Source organism: Juglans microcarpa x Juglans regia, chromosome 3D (assembly GCF_004785595.1).
Source record: "Juglans microcarpa x Juglans regia isolate MS1-56 chromosome 3D, Jm3101_v1.0, whole genome shotgun sequence".
NCBI lineage: Eukaryota > Viridiplantae > Streptophyta > Magnoliopsida > Fagales > Juglandaceae > Juglans > Juglans microcarpa x Juglans regia.
In genome coordinates, this window is record NC_054598.1 from 13,184,634 (window position 1) to 13,210,117 (window position 25,484).

Sequence of the window (25,484 nt, forward strand, 5' to 3'; positions counted from 1 at the left end):
TTGATTTTTATAATTTACACCTTTATTCTAAATTGATTTAATTATACTGTCCCCACACATAATTCACATTACTATAAAAACTAGTTGATTGGAATATGATGCTCAAACCACTAATTTTAATGTTTGGAATTAATTTATACTATGGACAAACATTATAAATCAATCATGAATTAAGATGCTGATTAGAAAATGATTTTGTAACTTATGGTCATGAACAATTTTGATTAACTCTTTAAATTTTTTTATGTGCGAATAAACTGTATGCGCATGCTTGTGTCTTATGATGATGCATGTTATTATATATCAGTGCGGTCTTTCGTTTTTCAGATAACATTAAATTTTAACGTATCTCTGTGTGCTGGCTCGGCTCTCTAGTGGACCAAGATAAAGAAACGAAAAGAAAAATCAGCAGTATCCTGTTGAAAATCACCACCACGCATCACTCCTTTTGTGGCCTTTTTCTTTAATATATATTATTTGTCTTTTCATTTTCTTAGTCCCTGTTCTTATTGTCTGATATCTTTTCTAAGAGTCAGTTTGAATTGGGAGATGAGTTCATTATTATTTATTACTATTCATAAATTTTAACTCATAATCTTACTACTATTTATAAATCATCTCAACTTATCTATCTCATCTCTCAATCCAAACCACTCTGCTTAACACTCTACAGTTCCGCCCTCGCTTAGATTTTGACATGTGCAACTTCTTCCCATTCTCAGATCAAATTTTAAAAGAAAATAAAAAAAAAAAAGAAAGTGGGTTATGGTACTTATTCTCCATACTGTCCCTCATTTTTTTTCTTAGTTTATAAATCTTCCTGTTAAGAGTAATGTGATTACCTTCATATTTTCTGTCCACGCCACCCATTTAGACAATCAAGTCAACTTAACTTTTGAATTGTTACTTAGCTTTGGTATTGATTCTGTCGAAATGATAACTACTAAAGTTAGTATATTTTGTCCTCTCTGATTCAATGTCAAATGATTAGTGACTGATCTTACTGTATATGTATCGTTAGAGGGTTGAAGAGAAGGGCTAGCTATTGCTGTTTCTCTTCTTGTTCCTTGTATTTTGTCAGTTTTGGGAGGATGGAAGACTCTGTGGCTGTCACAATCCTCATTTTGTTTGTTCACTTCCTACTGCTTAATTACCCTTCTTCTTCACTTCCATTATGCAGTGATTCAAGTATTCTCTCACTTCCGTTATGCGCGCCCACGTTTTAGTTTAATATCTGTTTTTGGGTTATCTTTGTGTCGCTGAAAAGCTTTTCTTTGATTTAACTGGCGTAGGGGCACCTCACATTCCAAAGAGACCTCTGGTCTTTTGTCCTTACAATGGAAGTGTGTGCTGTGACTCAGCCAAAGACCTACAGTTGCAGAAGCAATTTCATGAAATGAATATCTCTGATCCTGGCTGTGCTACTCTTGTGAAATCAACTCTCTGTTCAGTAAGTCTTGTTGATCATGTTATAGTGATAACTTCGTTTAAATTGTTCAAACTCGTTGAGGATTGGTTATAAACCACAAAGAAGATTTTGTTTTGTCAGGATGCTTATCATATGAAGTTGACGGACCATCTTATGACCAATTGTCCTAGTTTTACATATGATGAAATCAACTAACTTCATGCCGACATTATGTCTAACCTGTTGTAGAGGCTGTTCTGTACTGGTATGGGAGTGAAATTTGTCAAGGCGACTGCTTCTTGATGTCCTGAAATAAGTCGTGTATTTCCATGGATGTAAATTATGGTCAGGCTTACTTGATAATGCATATATACCTTTGTTCCACATTCTTGCTTTGTTTCCTATCTGAATAGACGAAAATGGAATGTGGAAACAAAGAAATATAAAGTGATTCATTGGCAATTTATGGGAAAAATGACCAACACATTTGTCTTATTATTTTAGTTGTCCTTGTCTAGAAGCTTTTGGATTTGTCCTAAAGTATGTCTTAGAGATTGTGGGCATATAGGTATTTAAGTAATGTGGGTCATCTGCCTTATCAGCTGTCATTGTAAGTTCAGTATAGCATTGGATACATTTCTAAATGAGAAGATCATCCTAATAGTTGAAAGCTTATGGAATTTTATTATTTGCAGAGGTGTGATCAGTTCTCAGCTCAGCTATTTAAGGTTGAATCGGGACCTCAAGCGGTTCCTGTTCTTTGCAGCTCCACTCTATTGCGAAACTCATCCCTGTCAAACAAGGCACCAAGTAGCTTTTGCTCGACTGTCTGGGATGCATGTCAAAATGTGTCTATACTGAATTCCCCTTTCGCCCCTTCACTACAAGGTAGGGGTGAGGCACCAGTGGATTCAAGTCCATCCAAACTAAACAAACTCTGGCAGTCAAAAAGTGTTTTCTGTGATGCATTTGGTGGCTCTTCTGACAATAAATCAATATGTTTCAATGGTGAACAAGTCTCACTTGAAAAAACTGAAACTGTGCTTCCACCAATGGGCATGTGTCTTGAGAAAATTGGAAATGGGTCTTACCTCAATATGGTTGCACATCCAGATGGGTCTAACAGTGCCTTCTTCTCTGACCAATCGGGCAAAATTTGGTTGGCTACCATACCTGAGCAAAGTTCAGGAGCTACTCTGGGGCTGGACATGTCCAGGCCCTTTATGGATTTGTCTGATAGAGTCTTCTCTGATAGTAGCTTTGGGATGATGGGTATGGCTTTTCATCCCAACTTTGCCCAAAATGGTCGTTTCTTTGCTTCATTCAATTGTGATAAGGTCAAAACACCAGGGTGTTCTGGAAGGTGTGCTTGTAACACAGATGTAGACTGTGATCCTTCAAAGATAGGTTCTTCTAATGCAGCTCAGCCATGCCGGTATCATAAAGTTATTGCAGAGTTCACTGCTAATGGCACATCGGTACCTTTCTCAGTAGATATCTATACCTTGTCGGTTATTGCATCTCAGCCATGACAGTTGCTAGGCGTCTCTTGCTTATTGACGTACTTGTAAATTATATAATTCCCAGGGATACAGTGCCAGCCCAATAGAGGTGAGAAGGGTTTTTACACTGGGACTTCCGTTTGCATTCAATCACGCAGGCCAGATTCTATTTGGACCTGCAGATGGATATTTATATGTTATGATGGGAGACGGTGGAAAAGGAGGTGATCCTTATTATTTCTCCCAAAACAAGAAATCCTTGCTTGGAAAGATTTTAAGGCTTGACATTGATAATCTACCAAGTGAGTAACAATGGCACATAAACTATTAGAATGTGTAGGTTGTTCTATGCCCTTTTGTTAGATTATTCAGTAACCAATATAACGTAAATGTGTACATGTTTGTGTTTACCATCTTTCTGGTCTTGTTGCTATCTAATTACAGGCGCAGATGAAATAGGTGACCTAGGTCTCTGGGGAAACTACTCTGTCCCTCAAGATAATCCTTCTTCTGAAGACAAGGACTTGCAGCCTGAAATCTGGGCTCTCGGTTTAAGAAATCCATGGCGTTGTAGCTTTGACTCAGAAAGATCTCTGTACTTCGTCTGTGCAGATACTGGGCAGGTTTAGAGACCATATTACTTTTGAATATCACTTAACAGGCATTTTATCGCTTGCTTTTTTTATTTTTGTTCTGAAAATAGAAGATTTGATGCTTATTATTGTCAAAATGCCAAAGGATCATTATGAAGAGGTAGATATAATCACCAAGGGTGGGAACTACGGGTGGAGTGTCTTTGAAGGCCCTTTCCCCTATAACCCTCATCAGTCTCCAGCTAACTCTACCAATCCAATCTTCCCTGTGTTGGGTTACAATCACTCAGATGTAAATGATAATGAAGGATCTGCAGCAATATCTGGAGGGTATTTTTATCGTTCCTTGACTGATCCATGCATGTTTGGAAGGTGGGTAATTTAAGAAAGAACTCTTCCAGATTTCTATCTAAAAGTAGTATTTACTGACATGATCTTCTAAAGAAGTAGAAGTGGAATAAAACTCCTTCGAAATATTTGTGTAAAGAGTTTTCCGAACATTTGGTAACAATCTTTTAACTGTCATTGTATGTTCAGTTACCTGTATGCAGATTTGTATGGGAGTGCCATTTGGGCAGCTGCTGAAAGCCCTGCAAATAGTGGAAACTTTACTTCTGCCATGATTCCTTTCAGTTGTGCTCATGACTCTCCAATCCATTGTAGCTCCATACCAGGAAACTCTCTACCTGCTCTGGGTTACATATACTCATTTGGGGAGGATAACAGGAAAGATATTTTTATTTTAGCCAGCAGTGGTGTATACAGAGTTGTTCGTCCAAGTCACTGCAACTACACTTGCTCAAAGGAAAATGTCACTGCCATCATCTTACAGACTCCTTCAAGTGGAAACCAGTTGACTAACTTCCATTGGATGCTCTTTCTGTCTCTCTCTTTTCTAGGCTTTTTGTTGTCAACTGAAAGTTATATTCTAATTGAGCGTTTGTGAGGGATAATTGCTGTAGTCTACAAAACTATGTCCCTACCTAGTCTCAATTTAGAGATATCTATAACATTTATAATTTTCGAAGCAAGAAAGAGACCCTCTATAATCCCCTAATCCCATAGTAATCCAGTCCAACTGTAGACCTCTCCATGATCAAGTTTTCCAATCTAAACTTTGTAGTAATGTTCTATTTTAAGCAGGAAATGTAAAGGCCATGCCCATCACCTTGATAATTGCACATGATTGGAGAAACATAGCCCACACAGGAAACTAAAAAGAAAAATATACCCGTGACAGAGGACACCACATTAATTAGTATACACCCCGCAAAAGTTCGGGAAAGGATCATATATTCTAAAGAACTATAGATACTCCAGTGCATGAGATCTGGACAAGGATTAATATCTCAAAAGTATAGCCAAAATTGATAAGAAGAAAACAATTATATCTAGTAACGAAGTATCAATGAAAGAAAAAATGAAACTTGCATCACATACAATATTATAAAAAAGACCATCTATAGACAATTGGATGATGTACTCAAAATGGAGTACAAGGCTTCTATAAGAAAAGGTGCTTTGTAATGCAGTGCCAGATTTTGTAGAGTTATTGGACATTCAAACAACGGTCTGGCTTGTTGTAAGACCAAGTTAATGCTCAAACACCAATAAAGAGGAGTATCGCAGCTCAGTTGATAAAACCTCTTTTGCAGCTGCCACAAAAATTCAAGGTAATCTTCCATTACTGAAACCTTCAAGTCAGAAGATCATAAAGTAAGGACAGATAAGGGGAGCAAATGACACTGATTGTGGTCGCTCTGAAACTACTAGTCAAACTCATCTGTTCTTGCTCAAAAATTTTTCCTTGAAGTGACTGTAGTGTCATTAAACTAGTAATGCCTAAAAACCTGGTCGAGCTTCTCTTGGCTAAATGCCCTCACAGCAGCTTTATCTGGTAACACCAACTCTTCCAATCAAACCAAGAGTCCTGCATCTATTCAAGTAAATTAAGATCAAGAGATTTAATGGCACTAAATAAAAGTTCAAAAATGAAGCAAGCCCCATGCAAAGGTGAGAATAAGGAGTGAGAGTTATATTTGGGCTACCTTTCTTATTCTTCACTTCCATAAAAGAAAACTATCATTGGAAACAACCACATTGATATAGCCTGTCTATTACAACTAGATTCCACAATTTTGCGGCCAATAAACCCTCCAATCGATAGTTATAGCTAGGTCATAAATATGTAGGTCACTTGGCTAGAAGTTGGGATGGTAACCATGTAAACAACCTGATATAGAAAGTAATCTTAATGCATAAAACTTCAATTGAAACAGTGCTTTGGCAATGCAAATTCATTCAAGACGGATTAGAAAGCCCAAAAATGACCAAATTAAGATTGACATCAATGTCAAGATCAGTACAAAACTCTGCATTAGCATTTGGGAGGACTCCATCAAACAAAATTTATAAAACAACTAAACTCAAGATCCTGCTCCTCCCACCACCAAGAAATAAATATTACAAGAGAAACATCCTTCCATATATTCTCATAGTTCATATAGTTATTGAATATTATAAGGAGAAATTACACCTCTCACCCACAAATTACCACCCCTTTTTCTTTTGCACTCTAAACTACAAATGTTTTCACTTTGCACCCTACACTACAAATAGGTTTCATTTTGCACCCTCCATTCAAATCTGACCATTAAGATTGTGCGAGCTGGATAATTTTTCACTCATCTTAACGATCAAATCTTAACAAAGGGTGAAAATTGAAAAATATAGGTAGTTTAGGGGCAAATTGAAACTTTTTGTAGCTTAGGGTGCAAAGTGAAAAATAAGTGATAGTTTGTGGGTCAAATAAAATGTGCACATGCCTATGCCCATGTGCACGACTGTTCATTTTATCTGTTTGACATAGTTAGGATGTGGTCAGTTCACCCAATATGGGGATCTTTCCACCCAAGCCCAACTTGAAATAACAAGTTCTGATGCCAACCTTGCTTCATGAAATTATAGAAGTCACATCAACGTCATAATGTTCATAAATACATGATGTCGCAGAATTTAATAGTTACTAAGGGCTAGTGCAGTACATATGCTACATGTAAAAGATAAAGAATCCCAATGAAGAGGCCAAACATAAAAATTACCATGATTCTGGGTAGATCTGGATAGTATGTCATAGCATCCCACCAGGCAAGCTGATGCAAACATAAATTGACAGTCCATGTCTGCAAAAAATCATACCAAATAATAACCCAAAAAGTCCAGCTCCAGTTATGTCGTTTCATTTTTGGCCGTATCCACTAGACATTTCTCTATTGCTTCATCACAGAGCTCAAGAGTGAATTCCATGTTCCCTTCTTCAAAGTTCATATCAACAAAAATGTTATATATTTCTCTCTCTGCAGTCAACCCGTGCTTTCTCATCTCTTCAAATAGTTCCCTAGCCTCCATAAATTTTTTCCTCTTATGAAAACCTCTGATAAGGGCATTGTAGGAACTAGCTGCAACATCAAATCCCTTCTCAACCATTTCTCTGTGCAAAAACCACGCCTCTTTCATGTTCCTAGCTTTGCAATGCCCTTTTATTAAAATGTTATAGGTGTTGTTATCAGGCATCACTCTTTGAGCACCCATGTTCTTATAAATCTCAGTCGTGGCACGCATATTATTTCTAATACAGTACTGCTTCATAAGACAATTAAAGGTGGTGGCATTTGGCATTATACCCTTCTCCAACATCCATTTTAGCAGCCTCTCACCATCTTCCAGCATTCCTGACATGCAAAACCCATTCATCAGCACATTGAATGTCACAACTGTAGGTTGAAGACCCCTATCCAGCATCTCGCACAGGAGCTCATGTGCTTTAGCCATCTCCCCCATCTTACAGTAAGTATCCATGAGAGTAGTAAAAGTAAATGTATCAGGATGGAAGCCTGCCACCTCCATTTCTTTCATCAGATTTACTGCCTGTGCTAGGTTTCCTGCTTTACAGAGACCATTTATAATGGAGTTGTAAGTGTATATATTCAGTTGGAGGCCCTTTCCACTCATCTCATGAAGAAGCTCATTTGCAGTGTCTAACTCACCTCTTTTACAGAGGCCATCAACGAGTGCAGTGTAAGTGACAACATTTGGAGTAAGCCCTCTCTGAACCATCTGGTTGTGAAGATCAAAGGCCTCTTTCATCTCACCTGCCTTGCAATAACCATCAATAAGTGCTGTGTAAGTAACTTCATCTGGTTCGAACCCTCTACTAATCATTTCACGGAAGAGCTTAACCGCTTCCATAATTTTTCCGGTCAGACAAAACCCATGGATAATAGCGGTGTACGTTATACTATCAGGAATAATTTTCCTTGTCCGCATTTCATCAAACAGTCTATATGCAGTCCGAACATTCCCCAATTTACAGAATCCACTGACAAGAGTTGTATAGACCACATTATCTGGAACAATTCCCTGCTTTATCATCTCCCTGAATACCTCCCCTGCTTCAACTAGTTTACCAGTCTTGCACAGAAGAAGTATTAAGCTGTTGTAGGTATAAGGGTTTGGCTTCAATCCCTTTATTTTCATTTCTTCTATGAGTTTCAGCATCTTTTGAAGTTCCCCAACATGACAATAACCACATATTATAGTACTATAACTCACTACGTCAGGCATACAGCCCCTCAACTCCATTTGAAGGAGTAACCTGTGGGCTTCTTTTATTTTCTCTAATTGACAGAGAGAATGGATTATGATATTATATGATGCAGCGTTCCAGCAAACACCCACTTCAGGATATTCATTAAAAACCTTTATAGCCATCTCAATCCCATCAGAATTTATTGATAGACGAGTAAGAAATAAATTACAAGAATTTGTGGAGACAACTAACCCAAAATTCAACAATTTTTCAAAAAATTTTCCTGCTTCATTGAACATCCCAGCTTCAACAAGGACTTGAAAGAATATATCAAATATATAGGGATCTGAACCCCAGTCCTTATAAGTGTATATCAATCTCTCAACAAATTGAGAGTATGACGAGCTAATATCTCGATTGGGTTTTGCCCAAAAATCACAAATAAGTGCATGGGCCTTTTTTAGATCCTTTGATGCCACAGCAATTTGAACAACAATACAACGGGCTTCTAGCGTTGGGTCTCTCCGTAGGCATGCCCAGTCAAAAAAATCTAATACCAATTTATAATCATTCTTAATGTTCATGAGAACCCAAATTAGGTGGTCAGGCCTCAACTTTGATTCATAAGGCTTTAGAATGTGGCGAAGAGGCTCAGAGCGGCGTAATTTTATAGCAGTTGAAATCTGATGGACAAATTCAGAGTCTCTGATGGTAGGTTTTTTGGGGGAATAATCAGGAAAAGGTCTGTTATCAGTTGAGCATAGTGTGGGGCATCCTTGGCTCAAACATCTTCTAAAACATAAGAGAGGAAAATAATTTGAAGCAATACCCAAGAGGGACTGATAAGAGACAAGTCGAAAACGATGGTCTGAGAAGGAGATGGAGCACTTGCTCATGTCTGTCAGAGAAACCCATCAAAACAAGTTTTGATAATCTCTTGTTGATGCTGCAGCAGCTCTCCTCCATGTAGAAGCCCTCCTCATCACTCCATCACCTGCATCAGTAACAACGATGAAACTCAAACCTGGATACATACGAACACTCCCGCTACAGACAGGAGAGTTTGCGCACGCCCCAGACAAACCAACATGCAACAAATCTTCTTTAGAAAAAAGAAAATCGACTCTCTGTTTGTTTGCCGAGGAAACCAAATCCCAGTCGAGATTATCTAGACATTAGTTTTCAAAGACGAAAACAACAGAGAAACCATTAGATTCAAAACATTCTTCAATTTCTGTTATGGCCTCTCTGTGAAGGTATGATGGTGATGGCAGAGAGGGGATGAGCATCGCCGCAGAAGACACAAGGGAGATGAAGTGGTGAGGTCTGTCGTGTTAGGGACTTGAGAGTTGAGATAGAAGGGAACTCAAAATGCGCCGTTTGAAGGCACACTCAAGGGCATCGAAACGCATCGTTTGAAGGCTGGGGAAAGTGGCATAGCAGGTGGCTTGAAATTAGGGGTGAAAATATGTGACACGATCTGTTAGCCCAACACGAATACGACATGATAAAAGCGAGTTAGGGTCTAGCCTTAACGGGTTCGGATCAAAATAGATTGACCCGTTAAAACACGATTGCTTAACGCGTTGATAACGGGTCAATCCATTTTGACCCGTTATGACCAGTTAAGAAAATTAAAATTAAAATTATACTCTTATACCTAAAAATAAAGTTGTCAGGATTTTAATTTCAATATTTTTATTGTTTGAATTTTAATTTTGGACTTGTAGTTAGTTTTATATTTTTTTTATAAATATTGTGATTTTAACATTTATATAAAATTATGTTAAACTTAGCTCTGTCAAACGTGTTAATTTCTGGATTGTTCAACCAATTTACATGAACGGATCAAAACAGGTTGAAACGACACGACCCCTAATGTTAACGGATTGTGTTAGGGTTTGAGATTTTGACACGATAAGCTTAATAAGTCAGGTTAGGGTTGACCTAGTATAATATACATGTCTTGATACGATATGAACACGACCCATTAACAAGATTTGACACCCCTACTTGAAGTGCATCATTTAACTTGGTGCAGACAGCTGGAAACACATCATTTCATCCTTAGTGAATAAAAGTTTCAAAACCTTGTATTCCTTAGTTGTTATTGTATTTCTTTCTGTTATTTTCAGCACACGTGTCTTTCGTTTATTGCTTTGGTTGTTATCCTTGCATGGATATGAAGAGGAGAGAAAAATTTAAGAGAGTATCAGATTATTATCATCTTGAGTTGAACTTTTTAGGAGATTAAGAAATTCCCTCGAAGAACCCTAATATTATTACTTTTATTCCAAAAAATGTCATTATCATTTTTACAAACAACTATCGTGCGTTCATCCTTTCCAACATTGAAGATACAACGTAACGTATACCCAAATTCATTCCTATTTACAATACTCAACCAACAGAACTATAAAAAGTGGTATCAAGAGCCTAACAATTATAATGGCTGAGAATACTAGATCTAAACAGCAACAACAGGACATGCTTGCTCACCATGAGCAGTGTATTCAAGAACTCAAAGAACAAATGCACCAAATGACAGACATGATGTGCACTATGCTTGCTACTCAAAACCAAGTAGCTCACCAAGAGACCCCTCTGGAAGGTGACCCAGAAATAGCTGAGTAGCGCAGACAATGCCCTAGAGGAATTAAGCTAGATTTTCCTCACTTTAATGGTGAAGACCCAGCTGGATAGATTTTTAAAGCCTCCCATTATTTTGCATTTTATCAAGCACCTCCTGCCTAAAAGTTTCTTATGACCTCTTACCACATGGAATGAGAGACCCTAATTTGGAACTAGGATGCAATGGACATGGGTTAGTTCACTTGTTGGCAGACTTTTACACAAGCTCTCCAGATGCACTTTGGTCCTCTAGTGTACGATGATCCCATGGAGGCTCTCACTAGGCTGAAGCAGACTTCCAATGTTGCTACATACAAGGGTTAGTTTGAAGCCCTCTCAAACAGACTCAAAGGCTTTGCTGAGACACACAAGTTGAGTCGTTTCCTTAGCAGACTCAAGGATGAGATCCGCCTTCCCCTTTGAATGTTGAATCCAGTGAACCTCAAAACAACATTTGGCCTCACAAAAATCTAGGAAGAGTATTTGGTTAGTACAAAAAAATCAGTGAAGCCATGGGTGGATAAAAATAGTTCATCATTTCCTACTGGGGGACAATGGTCAGCCCTTTATAGCAGTTCATCACAAGCCCTAAATTCTCCAAACCCCACTAGAAAATTATACTCGGGATAGATGGATAGAAGAGGAAGCATGGGTTATGTTACCATTACGACGAAAAGTGGAATCTAGCTCAAGTATGCAAGTCTACCAAGATTTACTTTCTACATGGCAGTGACCAGAACAATAAAGGGAAGAAGTGTTCTATGACTCTACAGACTTGGTGGACACGGCCCCATGCACAGTACAAGCCGACAACCCTACTATTTCACTCAATGCCTTAACAGGTACCCCTTGCCCTAAAACCATGAGATTATGTGGAAAAATTGGTACTAAGTTAGTGATGATTTTAGTGGATTTAGGAAACACACAACTTCCTAGACCCAACAGTTGTTAAGAAAAATAAATTGCTAATGAATGGGGCAGTACAATTAAAGGTGCAAGTAGCTAATGGTGATGTTGTAATGACAATGGGATCCTGTAGTGAGGAGGTCACTAGAATTCAGGGTGCTTGTTTCAGACCCTCATTTTATGTGTTAGCACTAACAAGATGTGACGTTGTATTAAGGGTCCAATGGTTGAAAACACTAGGGCCAATTATGTGAGACTTTTCAAACTTGTACATGCAGATCCAGTTGGGGGGGGGGGGGGGGGGGGGGGGACACTGGATCTAAAGGGTCTAAAATTAAAAGAGACATCTTTTAGTGATTTTCACAAGTTGTTTCTGCACTCACTTTATAAGGGTAAGAGTCTACTCTTAAAGTTAACTTCCCACTCGGTACTAGAGAATAGTGAGGTGCAATGTCCTGCACTTGGAAGAGTTTTGGCTGATTTTAAACACATATTTGAATAACCAACTGGGTTGCCACCTAAGAGATCTCATGACCATAAGATTGTGTTGAAGGAAGGAACCAGCCCTATTTCTACATGGCCTTACCGATACCCGTATTATCAGAAGACAAAAATTGAGAATATTATATTGGACCTCCTCAAAACAGGTGTCAGTAGACCCAACTCAAGTCCTTTCTCCTCACCTGTCCTATTGGTCAAAAAATTCGATAGAAGTTGGCTTTTATGTGTCAATTATAGGGCACTAAATCAGGAAACAGTTAAAGACAAGTTTTCTATTCCCATGATTGATGAACTACTAGATGAGTTACATAGGGCTGTGGAATTTTCTAAGCTGGATCTCAGATCCGGATATCACCAAATAAAGGTGGTGCCTGAAGATGTTCCAAAGATGACCTTCCGAACCCATGAGGGCCACTACAAGTTTTTGGTAATACTCTTCGGACTTACTAACGCGCATTCAACTTTTCAGAGGCTAATGAACACTATTTTTAGGCCATTTTTATGAAAATTCGTGCTAGTTTTCTTCGACGACATCCTGGTGTATAGCCGCAACATGGATCAGCATGTTAGGCATTTGACAGAGGTTTTGAGTACCTTATCTGTGCACAACTTATGCTAAGCTGACTTAGTGTCACTTTGGGGTGGAAGAAATGGATTACTTAGATCATGTTGTATCGGGACAAGGTGTAAGGGCTACCCCAAAGAAAGTGATAGCAATGCTTGAATGGCCTATTCCCAAAAATAGTAAATCCTTAAGGGGTTTTTTGGGCTTAACAGGTTACTATAGAAAGTTTATCAAGGGCTATGGCCTCATAGCAGCCCCTTTAACGGAACTATTGAGGAAAAATTCTTTTAAAGGGGATGCTAAAGCTACCAAGGCATTTCAAACACTCAAGGTTGCGGTGACCAGTCCACCCGTACTCAAACTACTAGATTTTACCCAAACTTTTTACAATTGAGTGCAATGCAAGTGGTTGTGGGGTTGGGGTTGTATTAATGCAAGGTGGACAACCCTTTCTACCTATAAGAAGGAGCTATTGGCGCTTGTCACAGCAATCCAAAAGTGGCGACCCAATTTATTAGGCCAGACATTCATAGTAAAAACAAATCAACAAGCGCTGAAATTTCTACTTTAGCAAAAAGTGGGCACTAAGTTGATGGGCTATGACTTTCGTACTGAGTATAAAAAGAGAAAGGAGAACAAGATGACCTCTTTAGAAGGCATGAACCAGATCTGAGTCAGGAAGTTTTTTGGCTCTTATAACCTTTACAACTCCAGTTTGGGTTGAGGAACTTAAGGCCACTTACACAGCCTCACTAGAGCTAAAGCAAATTATGCAGAAGCTTTAGAATAACCAATAGGCGCCTAAAGGCTTTGCCCTCCAACAAGGGTTACTCTTAAAGAAATGAAGAATTGTTATAGATGTCCAGTCCCAATTTAAGGCAAAGATCCTCGACTTTATAAACTTAAACCCATAGGCAGGTTATTCAGGGTACTTAAAAACCTACCAAAGGGCCAAGAGAGATTTCTTTTGGAGGGGTATGAAAAAGGACATCAAGAGATTGGTCCATGAATGTGATATTTTCCAAACCAACAAGACTGAGAATGCTTTACCTCCTGGCCTCCTCCAACCCCTTTCCATACCAACACAAGCATGTGAGGAAATTTCTCTAAACTTTATTGAAGGGTTGCCTGTGTCACAAGGGGCTAGTGTGATTCTTGTGGTGATTGACAGACTGACCAAATATGGTCACTTTGTTGCTTTAACCCACCCATACACAACTGCAACCATGGCCCAACTATTCCTAAAGGAAGTGTTCAAACTGCATGGACTGCCTAAGGCCATTGTCTCAGATCGTGATCCCATATTTCTAAATTCTTTTTGGAAAGTCTTGTTTGAGTTGCAAGGTTCTACCTTAAAATACAGCTCAACCTACTATCCTAAAATTGATAGCTAGACTGAGGCATTAAATAAGACATTGGCGGGTTATTTATGTTGCTATACAAGGGCTAAGCCTAAGGGTTGGGTTCAGTGGTTGCCCATAGCTGAATGGTGGTATAATACCTCATATCACACATCAACCAAGATCTTTCCTTTTGAGGCCCTATATGGGTATTCCCCACTTAGACTTATCATCTATCTACCAAACACAATAGCTAATGAAGCAGTAGATAAACTTCCTATCTATGAGTGATCAAATTAGGGCATTACTCAAGTAGAATCTAGAATCAACTCAATAAAGAATGAAGAGCTATGGAGACCGAAAAAGAACTAAAAGAGAATTTGCAGAGAGAGATTGGGTTTACCTTAGACTGCAACCCTATAGACAAAACTCCATCTCGGCTCAACACAACCTCAAGCTTTCGCTGAGGTTCTATGGACTCTTCCAAGTGACCCAACGTTTTGGTAAGGTGGCTTACAAGCTAGATTTGTCAGCCACTTCTCGAATCCATCCTGTGTTTCACATTTCATGCTTGAAACGGAAATTGGGTACTCAGATCTGCCCCATTCCTAGATTGCCTCCCTTGAACTCCAAAAGGGAGATACAGCTCGAGCCTGATGGCCATCGTGGATCACCACATTAAACCGCAAGGAAACCGAGCAGTGATAGAGGTCTTGATAAAGTGGGTTGGAGCCTCTTCTGAGAATAATAGCTGGGAACTTTTATGGAGGTTGAATGAGCTTTACCCACACCTTGTAGGCAAGGTCCTTTAAGAGGGCCGAGGGGGGGGGGGGGATTGTTATGGCCTCTTTGTGAAGGTATGGTGGTGATGGCAAAGAGGGGATGAGTATCGCCGTATAAGACATAAGGGAGATGAAGTGATGAGGTCTGTCATGTTAGGGACTTGAAAGAGTTAGAAGGGAACTCAAAACGCACCGTTTGAAGGCACACTCAAGGGAATCGAAATGCATCGTTTGAAGGCTGGGGAAAGTGGCATAGCAGGAGGCTTGAAGTGCACTGTTTCACTTGGCGCGGACAGTTGGAAACGCACCATTTCATCCTTAGTGAATAAAAGTTCCAGAACCTTGTATTCATTAATTGTTATTGCATTTCTTTTTGTTGTTTACAGCACACATGTCTTTCTTTCATTGCTTTGGTTGTTATCCCAACATGGATATGAAGATGAGAGAAAAATATAAGAGAGTATCAAACTATTATCATCTTGAGTAGAACTTCTTAGAAGGTTAAGGGATTCCCTTGAAGAACCCTAAGAAATTCTCATTGTCATTTTTACAAACAACTGTCATGCATTCATCCTTTCCAACATCGAAGATACAACACATACCCAGATTCATTCCTATTTACAATACTCAACCGACAGAACCATAGCAATTTCGTTCATTTTTTTAGGCAGCTAAAGGGTAGGTCTAGATATTTCAAAATCATTGCTCTTACCTTGAGAAGCTTGCAATAATCAAATGGAAAAAGCTACTTTGCCGCACAAAACTTACCACTTTATTTGACCGATCTGTGAAAAAATAATAATAATAATTTTTTTTTACTTAATGGTTTAGGAAGTGATTTTTAGTATATTGATGTATTTTTTATATTTTTTAAAAATATTTAAAAATGATAAAAAAATGTGAATAAAAAAATTGGATAAAAAAAAAAACACTAGCTTTGCACTAGCGGTCACTTGTAGCAATAAGCTGCAAGCGGCATGCTAGCTTTACTCTAATCAAATTTCCATTAAAGGAGAATTAGCTTTGATTTAATCATGGAGATCTACTTGGATGCTTTGAAAGATCTATGCAGCACACCACACACACACACAAACGAGAGAGAGAGAGAGAGAGAGAGAGAGAGAGAAGATGATAATGAAGATGGCGACAATGGATCGAAGAATCGAACCCTAAGAAAGGATTTGTCTGATTCAAAATTTGAAACTTTTGGTAATTACCTTTTTCTTTTTTACTTTCAATCCCGATATAGACAGGCGAGTTTGCGCACGAAGGAGGGTTAGAGATGGATTAGATCGGGGAGGAGATGGTGGAGAGGAGAACGAATCGCGTAGGTGATCTGATCCTCTTAGGGTTATGGAAAAGGAGATCAAAACGCACAGCACTCAAGTGTCTTCCACGCACTATTTCATTTTTGAGCAGGGTTCATCCGTGAGTTCGTCCAGCTAAAATGGCTAAAGATAGACTTTTCCTTATTTTTCTTTTAATGGCATTGGTTGTGAGAATAGCGTCCTGACTAATTTTGGAGGTGCACAGACTCCTCGACAAGGAGTTTTCTGCAAGTGCACCTCGGATAATTTAAGGAGAAAATTCTCAATCCAATTATCCCTAGAAATTGTTTGCATCTAAGAGGATTCAAATCTTGGACTTGGAGGAGCATACCGCCAAGACCAATTTGGTGGTCTTGCTTATATTTAACTAGTAGTTATTCAACTATAAAAATTAATGAGCATCTCAAATATTAATTTGATTGACTAGGCATTAGAAACCTCTGCCAAAAAAGGTGATTAAGCGAATTGATCCAACCACAAGCATGTAAAGAATCCACACAAAACTAAGGTAGTATTGTAGTTCCAAATGTGGCAACTAACAGTATAGACCATCAACCTGATAACTGATTGTCAAAATGCACTTCAAAAGAAATACACCAATTTTACAGGCCACATCCAACTACAATTAATGCTGCAACCTCGCCTGTAGTTTTCAAATAAGGTTGCAAGATTCCAATAAAAAAAAAGAATATGACTTCATCGGATTTCCACAATATATTAAATCCACAACTATCAAACTTACGTACGCATATGACCTTTTCACTGAGATGGGTGAGAATATAGCGCTTACAGGCATTTTGTCGAACAGGGCTTCGCAATGTCAAACAACCAGATCAATAAGCCGCCATCTGTAACCTTCAAGATACAAATGCCCACCAAATAAAATAAGCAGCCCAAACAATTCCCAGTCAATCAGAAAAGGAGACTCCGGTATGGTATTTCCATATGAACTTGTTTTTTAACGTAGAAACTGACATTTACAAAGCCAAAAATTTAATATAAAGTGGCACTCAATGTACAAATGAAGATGACAACGGAAACCCATTGACTAGAAAGGCGCAACCAAACGATCGCCATGAAACCAAGGAGTGGAAGGGATTTAAGATGTCCAATACTTGCTTCAGCAGGATGACATGGAAATGGATATGCATTTGGCTTCTAACAACGGTCTCAAAGTCGGAGGGAAACTTTCTGTAGTGGGCTGTTCGGAAGAATGCTATGAATATGAATACATTGGCGACGAAAGATCTTGTCCCGGTGTAGGATGTCCTTAAGCCGGATAAGTAGAGTTTTTACGGGTTTTCTTTTCTCTAGACACAGAGATGAGGGTTTCCGCATCCAACCAAAATTTTGAATTCCGTGCAAGCAATTTTTCTTTTGTTAATTAAGGAATTTTTGTTAATTTCCGGTAATCCCTTAACAGAGACATAAAGCTGGCTTCAAAATAAGAAATTAAGTTGATTACGAATAACGATATTGTTTATAATTTTCTAAAAGCTTTAACTATAATTTAGTTTATGAAATTGGATATAATCAAAATAAGTAATTAAAATCTCGAGGTAACAAGTTGAAGTCATGTTTTAAAAGTTTTATCTCAAAATATATGAAAATATTTATTATTTATCTCGTTTGGAAATATGTAGAAATTTCAATTTTTTTAATTTTCTAGATTACTTTTATTTTTTAAAAAATAAAATAAGTTTTTTTATTGAAAATTGAGCTAGGTCTAATATGAAGAAAAGTACTACAACCATAAAAAAATTTCACAAATATAAACTTATAAGTTAACGTAGTTTCATGTGATAAATTAGATTGACTTTAAAATAAAAATAATTTTACAATCTGACATAACATGTGAAAAAAGATTAGTTTATGAATTTATTTTTATAAAAAAAATTTGTTACTAAAGCATTTCTCAATATAAAATATGACAGTTTAAGAAATTAAACCATCATATTTTAATATTTTTATTTCAACGTAATCATGCATTTTTAACCAAATAGGATTATGATTTAAAAAATAATTAAAAGAGTAAACCCTAAGAGAAAATAGAAATTCTCACAGAAAGGAAAACTTTAAAAAGAGAGAGAGAGAACCAAGGCATCTATTATTAGAAAAATAAAATTATATATATACAATCATTTTCACAATTTTTTATATAATTCTATTTTAAATTAGGAGTATTTTTTATAAAATAATTTATAAAATAAATATCGTTTTATAAAAATACTCTCAATTTAAAATATGGATAAATAAAATATTTTAAAAATAATTGCATGCGTATCTTTAGTGTTTACTCTTATAACCACCATATGAACCAAACTCTTAGGTTCCGTTTAGATTCATAACTTATCTCAATTTATTTTAACATATCTTACTACTATTTATTATTATTCATTAACTTGAACTCATAAATCTCATTACTATTCATAACTTATCTCAGTACTATTAACAACTCATTTCAACTCATCTTCGAATCCAAACAAGACCTTAGACCAATTAAAAATCTTTAACATAATAAATAAATGTCCACGTTTGCATTTGATAAAAAGGCATGAAGAGTAAACACAATCTATGAAAAATTCTATTATTTTTCATTAGATAATTGTGCTACAGTGGATGAGGAGCATAGAGTGAGAGAAAAACTAGATGGAGAGACCAAGCTGACCAAACACAAACTACGAAGTGCACTTTACAGAAGTGAGAGCATTTCCATCCCGTTTCTTATAAAAAATTTTAAATTTTAATTAAAATATATAATTCTTAAAATTTTATCTTAAATTTTACTCATCTTTAAAAAATCTCATATATTTCATTCTCTATCATTTCCCTACTCTATTAAAATAACTTTTTTCTATTCTTTCTTTATTAGTTTATTCTCTTACTTCTATTTTCATTTTTAACTATTAATTCTTTTGTCTTTTTAGCTTGTTTTCAAATATCACATTCTACTAATTTTACAAATACTTTATACGAATTTTTTTCGGATACAATAATACTTTTTAAATTATTATAGTATTATGAATAATAATTTTTTTGAATATGTGGATTTTCAACGCGATTATATTTTTGAATATATTTTTGTCTGCATATATAACAGTAATATTTTATTTGCATTGCCTAATGGTAACAATTTTTGTCCTTTTATCTAATGGTAATATGTTTTCCCTTCCTCTAATAGTAACACACCTTCTCCGAGTGATATAACATTTTTTTGTCCTTCATCCAACGGATAATATTTGTTGTCCTTCCGCTAATGGTAACATTTGTTGTCTTTTTTCTGAAGATAAGATTTGTTGTCTTTTCTCTAACGGTAATATTTTTTGTCATTTTTTCAACGGTAACATTTTTTGTCTTTTCTCGAACGATAACATATTTTTTGTCTTATTGAAACAGTTACCTTTTTTTTTTTTGTATAAATAGGGCTTTTGGTTCCATTCACATTCTCATGAACCTAAGTGCGATTTCATCTTAAAGAGAAATATCCAAATTCTGCCTTATCTTCCACTCCCTTCATCAAATACCTCGTTTATTCTTTCGTAAGTTGTTGCTTAACTTATCCTCTTAGGATGAGTTGGATATTGATTGTAATGACGATGACGGATCAACATCGAGGCGTGGTGGCAATCGCCCACATTATAAGTATATTCGGCGTGATCATATTCAATGGCATGAACAATTATTTCACTTTTTCAACAGTATTTTATTTGCAACGATATTTTATTTATAACAGTATTTTATTTGTAACAGATAAATATCCTGCCAGATTTATTGGTGATCTAAATGATCTAAGTTTTAAGAACACCAAAAGGAAAGGAATATGTTAAGAAAAAATACACACTTGATAAACTGCAAATTCATTCTCAATAACTGAAATACAAAATTGAAAAGAGGTAAAATGCATCTATAATATTTTATTAATTCTACGTACAAGTACTACTATTATTCATTCACATTAGTCCCAAAACACAAATTTAATGTGCGAACAATAAAACTATATTATAATTACAGTCACTAAAAATGCCCATACAATGGACCCAAAAGTTTAGTACATGTTGCTATAAGATTGCTCAGAATTTTTTAAAATAATTTACCAAAACAAATAACCATGACATCCAAATCATAATAATCAAATTGGTTTTATCTAGTTTTCTCTTACACCTTTCTAAATCAATTTCTACTCGATGTTTACTGGTTTGGATCTCCATTAAGGCTTGTATCGTATAAAGTTTGGTTTTTAATCAGTTAATTTTCTTTTGATCATATGCTAATATTTCTGGATCATACCAATATAAAAACTTGTAAGCATGCCCAGCCTGCATAATTGACAAGTATTGAAATCTATAAGCACAATATGACCATAACAATTCAGTAAATAAGACAAATAACAAATGCAAAATTACCTCATAGTTTTGGTAACCAAAAAATCGGTGCCCCTCATTATCCTCAATATGAGCAGTTCATCGACATGCTTTAATACTACAATAACATACTGGGTATTCATTTTGACGATAGTTTGTTGAGCGTGAGATATTGCTAGTGCTACTACTTGACCTAGGCATTGGGTAGTGTTATCTTTTGTTTTGCTTCAAGTTTGTTGACAAACAGTGAGCATTTGCATTGTCGACACTCAACTTGCTCTTGTAAAGCCCCCAAACAAACCCAAACCATTAACTCATACAAAGTGGCTCTAGAAAGGAATGGTAACACATAAGAAAAAAGCCACTTGCCCGAATGACTGCAACAATCAGTTACCTTTGTGATTGGCCGTCTGGGTTACCATGCCATGGAGTATGTTAGAACTTTCCCGTGTTTTCACTCAACTTTGTTATCATCACAGCTAGGGGAATAGACAACCAAAATCATACCAAACAAGAAAAGCATCCAAGGGAAATATATCTTTAATTGAGCAGAAAACTCATCAAAGTAATATAACTTTCAAAAAACTGAACAACAATTATAAACATACAATTGTTGGTAGAAATGAGTGAGCAATATATGGATTAAAATAGAATGGCCGTGTGTCAAATAAATGAACATGCTATGAATAAATCCTAATCATTTAAAAAACAAATAGTGATAGTAAAGAAACTTGCACGATGCTAACTAAATAAGAGCATTCACATCCGGTTCGATAAAGAATGTGTGTTCCATGAGGCTCATAATGGTTTTTTATTTATTTATAGCATGTGTAAGAGAGGATCTCAATCTCGAATGGCTGTAAATCCTTAAACCCTGGTTGTCTTTTGTGAAAACTATCACAAAATACTTGGTGGCCATCCGGGTTAGGATTACCCTGTCATATCAATCAGGCCTCATTAACACTTGTAAATTAACCCCTCCCAAATACAAATTAGAACCATCATCACAGCCTTATTACACTAGACATGCACCCCCGGGAAATAATTATTGATCAATACCAAATGCTGCAAAGACCCAACAGAGGAAGAACCAAACACAAGAGAATAAGAGAAACAATAATTATTGAAAAAGAAAACAACAAAGCAAAAGAGTGTTGGAGTAGAGAGAATTGAAACAACAAAACAAAGGATATGGAAATCAGCATGAAAAGAAAGATAAAGATAATAAATGAAACATGCTATAAATGATAAAGGTGGAAATCAGTATGAAAAGAAAGATCAAGGTGATAAAGGACACGAAAATCAGCATAAAAAATATGCTAAAAAAAATATAACAAAATCATATGCTAAGCAAAACCATATAATAAAGCTTAGATAACAGCAAAAAAGCACAAGTAAAAAAACTATCATCATAACAGGGTGTAATCCTATAAAAAAAGCACAAGTTGCAAGCCTCATCATTTTGGAAACCAACATAGCAATAGCAATTTCAGTACACAAACGAATCTCAGTGCAAAAACATATCTCAGTGCACAATAGCAATTTCAATGCAAAAATAGATCTCAATCATGTCCATCGTCTAGGGATTTAAACTAAATGAGATGGAAGCCTACCACCATTCAATGAAAATAAAGGGAAATGGTAATAGATGTTTGATATAGAAAAAATGTAGCTTACAAATATCTCAGAGTAAAAAAGGCTACAAATGGCAGAGTTAATTTATAAAGAACAAAGAAACCCACAAAGATCAGAGTTAATTCACAAATAACAAATAACAAAGAAACCCTAGATTCCAAAGATCAGAGAAACTCACAAATGCAGCTTCGGATGGCAGATAAAATTGGAGATCCAAAAAAGGCTAGGGTTTTGAGTTAACAAGAACAGATCTCAATGCAATGCAATATATAAAAAATCCAAATACATACAACCAGCAATATCAATCGCAAAATACATACCCTTATAAAAAAAAAATCCAAATACATACAACCAAGAACATATCTCAAATGAAAGCATACAGATTGCTTTTAGTGTGTGTTGGATTTGTGCGAGAGAGAAGGACAAAGTCTAGCAATGGAGGATCCCAAAAATGAAATGCGATAAAGAAGCTGGGTGGCCAGCCATGGAGGATTCCGGTTCTCCCAAAGTGTAGCCATGGAAGAAACCGAAATATAATGGAATGTGCGAAAGAGAACAGGGAATCTGGCCATGGAGGAAACCGAGAGTGAAGGATATGAGGACTTAAAAAAATTGCCAATAGAGAGGATGTTGTCGATGTGGCTACGTTGCGAGGGAGGGGCGATACAGATGAGGGCACCCAATCGTCAAGAGAGAAGAAGACAAGGGACTAACGATGAGCCAGGAACCAAAATCAAGATTGGGGATATACAATGGTTCCCCAAATATGGGGAACCACTGTAGCACTCGAAAATCTCATCCCTAATTTAGGGATTCGCATTAAGGGAGGTTTTGGGTGCAATCCCTAAACTTTCCCCCAAAATATAGAGATAAAGGCAGATGCGAAATCAGATGGGAATGCTCTGAGATAGAGAGGCTGGCGGCGAGACCAATTGTTGGAATATACAAAATCATATAGAGGAATTGGAATTAAAATCCTGAGAAGCCAAACAAAGGGCTTCATCTACTGTTAGTTGACAATTAAGTTAGTTACATGCACAGAAATTAGTTGGCCAGATATTAAGCATTGTATAGTCACATTAGTGAATCTCAAGTGTAAATAAAACCATTGTGTAGCTTTTACATTCACATTGTTAATGAGAAGAAATTCATATCTCTTTCTTCAAGTCCTTTGTTTTCAATTTTTACCAATTTTACATGGTATCATCGTGTATAAAGATTATTCCGTTGCTTTCTTGATTTCTTTCTTGCTTCTATGGAAAATTCTTCTGATTCTATGGTGAATCCTTCTGATGATTCCTTGAGTCACTACAATCTGCATCCATTTAATAAACTTGGAGCTCTTCTGGTTTCTGAAATTTTCACTGGCAAGAATTATGTTGCATGGAGTTGATCTATTTCCATTGCCCTCACTGTGAAGAACAAGATTGTCTTTATTGATGGAAGTTTAACTCAACTTAGTCTTAATGATCCTAGGTTTCGAGTTGCTTGGCTGAGACCAAATAATCTGGTATTATCTTGGTTGATGAATTCTATTGCCAAAGAAATTCGTGGTATTCTTCTCTATTTCACAAGTGCATTTAATATATGGGAGGAGCTTAAAACTCAATATCTTCGAAATGATGGTCCACAAGTTTTCACTTTGGAGAAATCTCTTAGCTTTATTTCTTAAGAATCAAAATCTATCACTGAATATTTTAGTGAATTTAAAACTCTTTGGGATGAGTACATTAGTTATCGCCCAATTCCAATCTGTCAATGTGGAAATCTTTATAGAAGTTCATGTGACATATTAAAGAATCTCACTGAGCATCAACAATCTGACTATGTGATGAAATTCTTGATTGGCTTGCGTGATTCTTACTCCGTCTTGTAAAGTTAATTATTGCTTCAATCTCCATTACCCTCAATGAGCAAGATTTTTTCTTTGCTACTGCAAGAAGAAAGTCAAAGATCCTTAACCAATACTGCTGGCATGCTATGGTTGCTGCAAAACCAATGAGACAAAAAAATGGTGCTCGATTTCTAAAACCAAAAGTCAAAGCAAATGTGATATGTTCTCACTTTGGATATCTAATCATCTTGCAAACAAGTGTTTTCAACTCATTGGCTATCCACCTGGATGGAAAGGTCCACAAGGCAAAATATCTTTACCTACACAATTTGGAGGTGCAACTACTCGAAGGTTGCCCATTGCAAACAATGTTTTTTCTCTGGAGCAGACTTTAAGCATTCCAAATATGATTTTCTCTCAAGAGCAAATTCAAAATCTACTCACACTTGCTAATAGTCTATCGAGTTCAAACCTTAATTCTAATTCAATAGCTAATGTTGCTTCTACTTCAAGTACATTTTCTTCTTGCAACATTGTTTCATCTTCAAAGAATTCGTCTACTTGGATACTTGAACTGGAGCAATAGATCATATGATATGTTCTCCTCATCTCTTCACCTCCATAAATGTACCCAGTAAACCTTCTAAATTTCATCTACCACATGGCCAATTTGTTCCTATTATCTTTACTGGACATGTTAATATTTCACCTGATATAACCTTACATAATGCTCTTTATTTTCTTGCCTTTAATATCAATCTTATTTATGCTTCAAGATTGACTAAAGATAATTCAATTGGATTGTTCTTCCTCCAATCCAAATGTATTTTGTAGGACCTCAGCAAATGGAAGATGATTGGGCTTTTTGAAGTGAAATCTGGTCTATACCACTTACAAAACTTTTCTACTACAGCAAAAGGTGAAATGCTTGACTCAATTAGTTCATCTTCTACCTCTTTAGCTCTTGTAATATCAATTCTGATATATGGCATCTTAAATTAAGACACCTTCCACCTGCAAGAATACGAATCATTAGTACTTTAGATTCTTTTGTAAAACCTTCTCACAATCATGTATGTAAAATTTCTCCTCTAGCTAGACAAAAGAAGCAACCCCTTTCTGTATCAACTAGTCACTCAAATAAAGCTTTTCAATTAGTTCATTGTGACATTTGGGACCCTTTTTCTACAACTTCTTATTTTGGCTAGACATACTTTCTCACAATTGTAGATGATTACACACATTTTACTTGGCTCTATCTGATGAAAACAAAAACAGACACTCGATTTCTACTTACTAGTTTCATTACCTATGTTCATACTCAATTCAACATAAATATTCAAACTCTTCAAACAGATAATGGTCAAGAGTTTAATATGCCTGTCTTTTATCAAGAGCATGGCATAAACATCAACTATCATGTGTTGAAACCCCTTAGCAAAATGGTAGGGTTGAAAGAAAACATCAACACCTATCGAATGTAGCTAGATCTCTTCTGTTTCAATCAAAA

The 25,484-nt window shown here is 36.4% G+C and overlaps 2 protein-coding genes across 3 annotated transcripts; one reads left to right on the forward strand and one right to left on the reverse strand.

Moving 5' to 3' along the window:
• The first annotated feature begins 1,014 nt into the window (after positions 1 to 1,014).
• LOC121254771 (HIPL1 protein-like) lies at positions 1,015 to 4,534 on the forward strand. Its single transcript, XM_041154919.1, has 7 exons — positions 1,015 to 1,188; positions 1,293 to 1,450; positions 2,104 to 2,886; positions 2,996 to 3,212; positions 3,355 to 3,533; positions 3,649 to 3,875; positions 4,041 to 4,534. The coding sequence occupies exons 1-7, from the start codon at positions 1,092 to 1,094 to the stop codon at positions 4,447 to 4,449; spliced, it is 2,070 nt and encodes a 689-aa protein (XP_041010853.1). The 5' UTR covers positions 1,015 to 1,091; the 3' UTR covers positions 4,450 to 4,534.
• Positions 4,535 to 4,779: 245 nt separating this feature from the next.
• On the reverse strand, positions 4,780 to 9,511 carry LOC121254770 (pentatricopeptide repeat-containing protein At1g05670, mitochondrial). Of its 2 annotated transcripts, none has more exons than XM_041154918.1 (2): positions 6,605 to 9,511; positions 4,780 to 5,433 (listed from the first exon to the last, which is right to left on the reverse strand). In XM_041154918.1, exon 1 carries the CDS (start codon positions 8,985 to 8,987, stop codon positions 6,732 to 6,734), a length of 2,256 nt encoding a protein of 751 aa, XP_041010852.1. In that variant the 5' UTR covers positions 8,988 to 9,511; the 3' UTR covers positions 4,780 to 5,433; positions 6,605 to 6,731. The 2 variants fall into 2 exon arrangements, with proteins under 2 accessions (XP_041010852.1, XP_041010851.1); XM_041154917.1 differs by having other exon boundaries at positions 4,780 to 5,439.
• Positions 9,512 to 25,484: the final 15,973 nt, after the last annotated feature.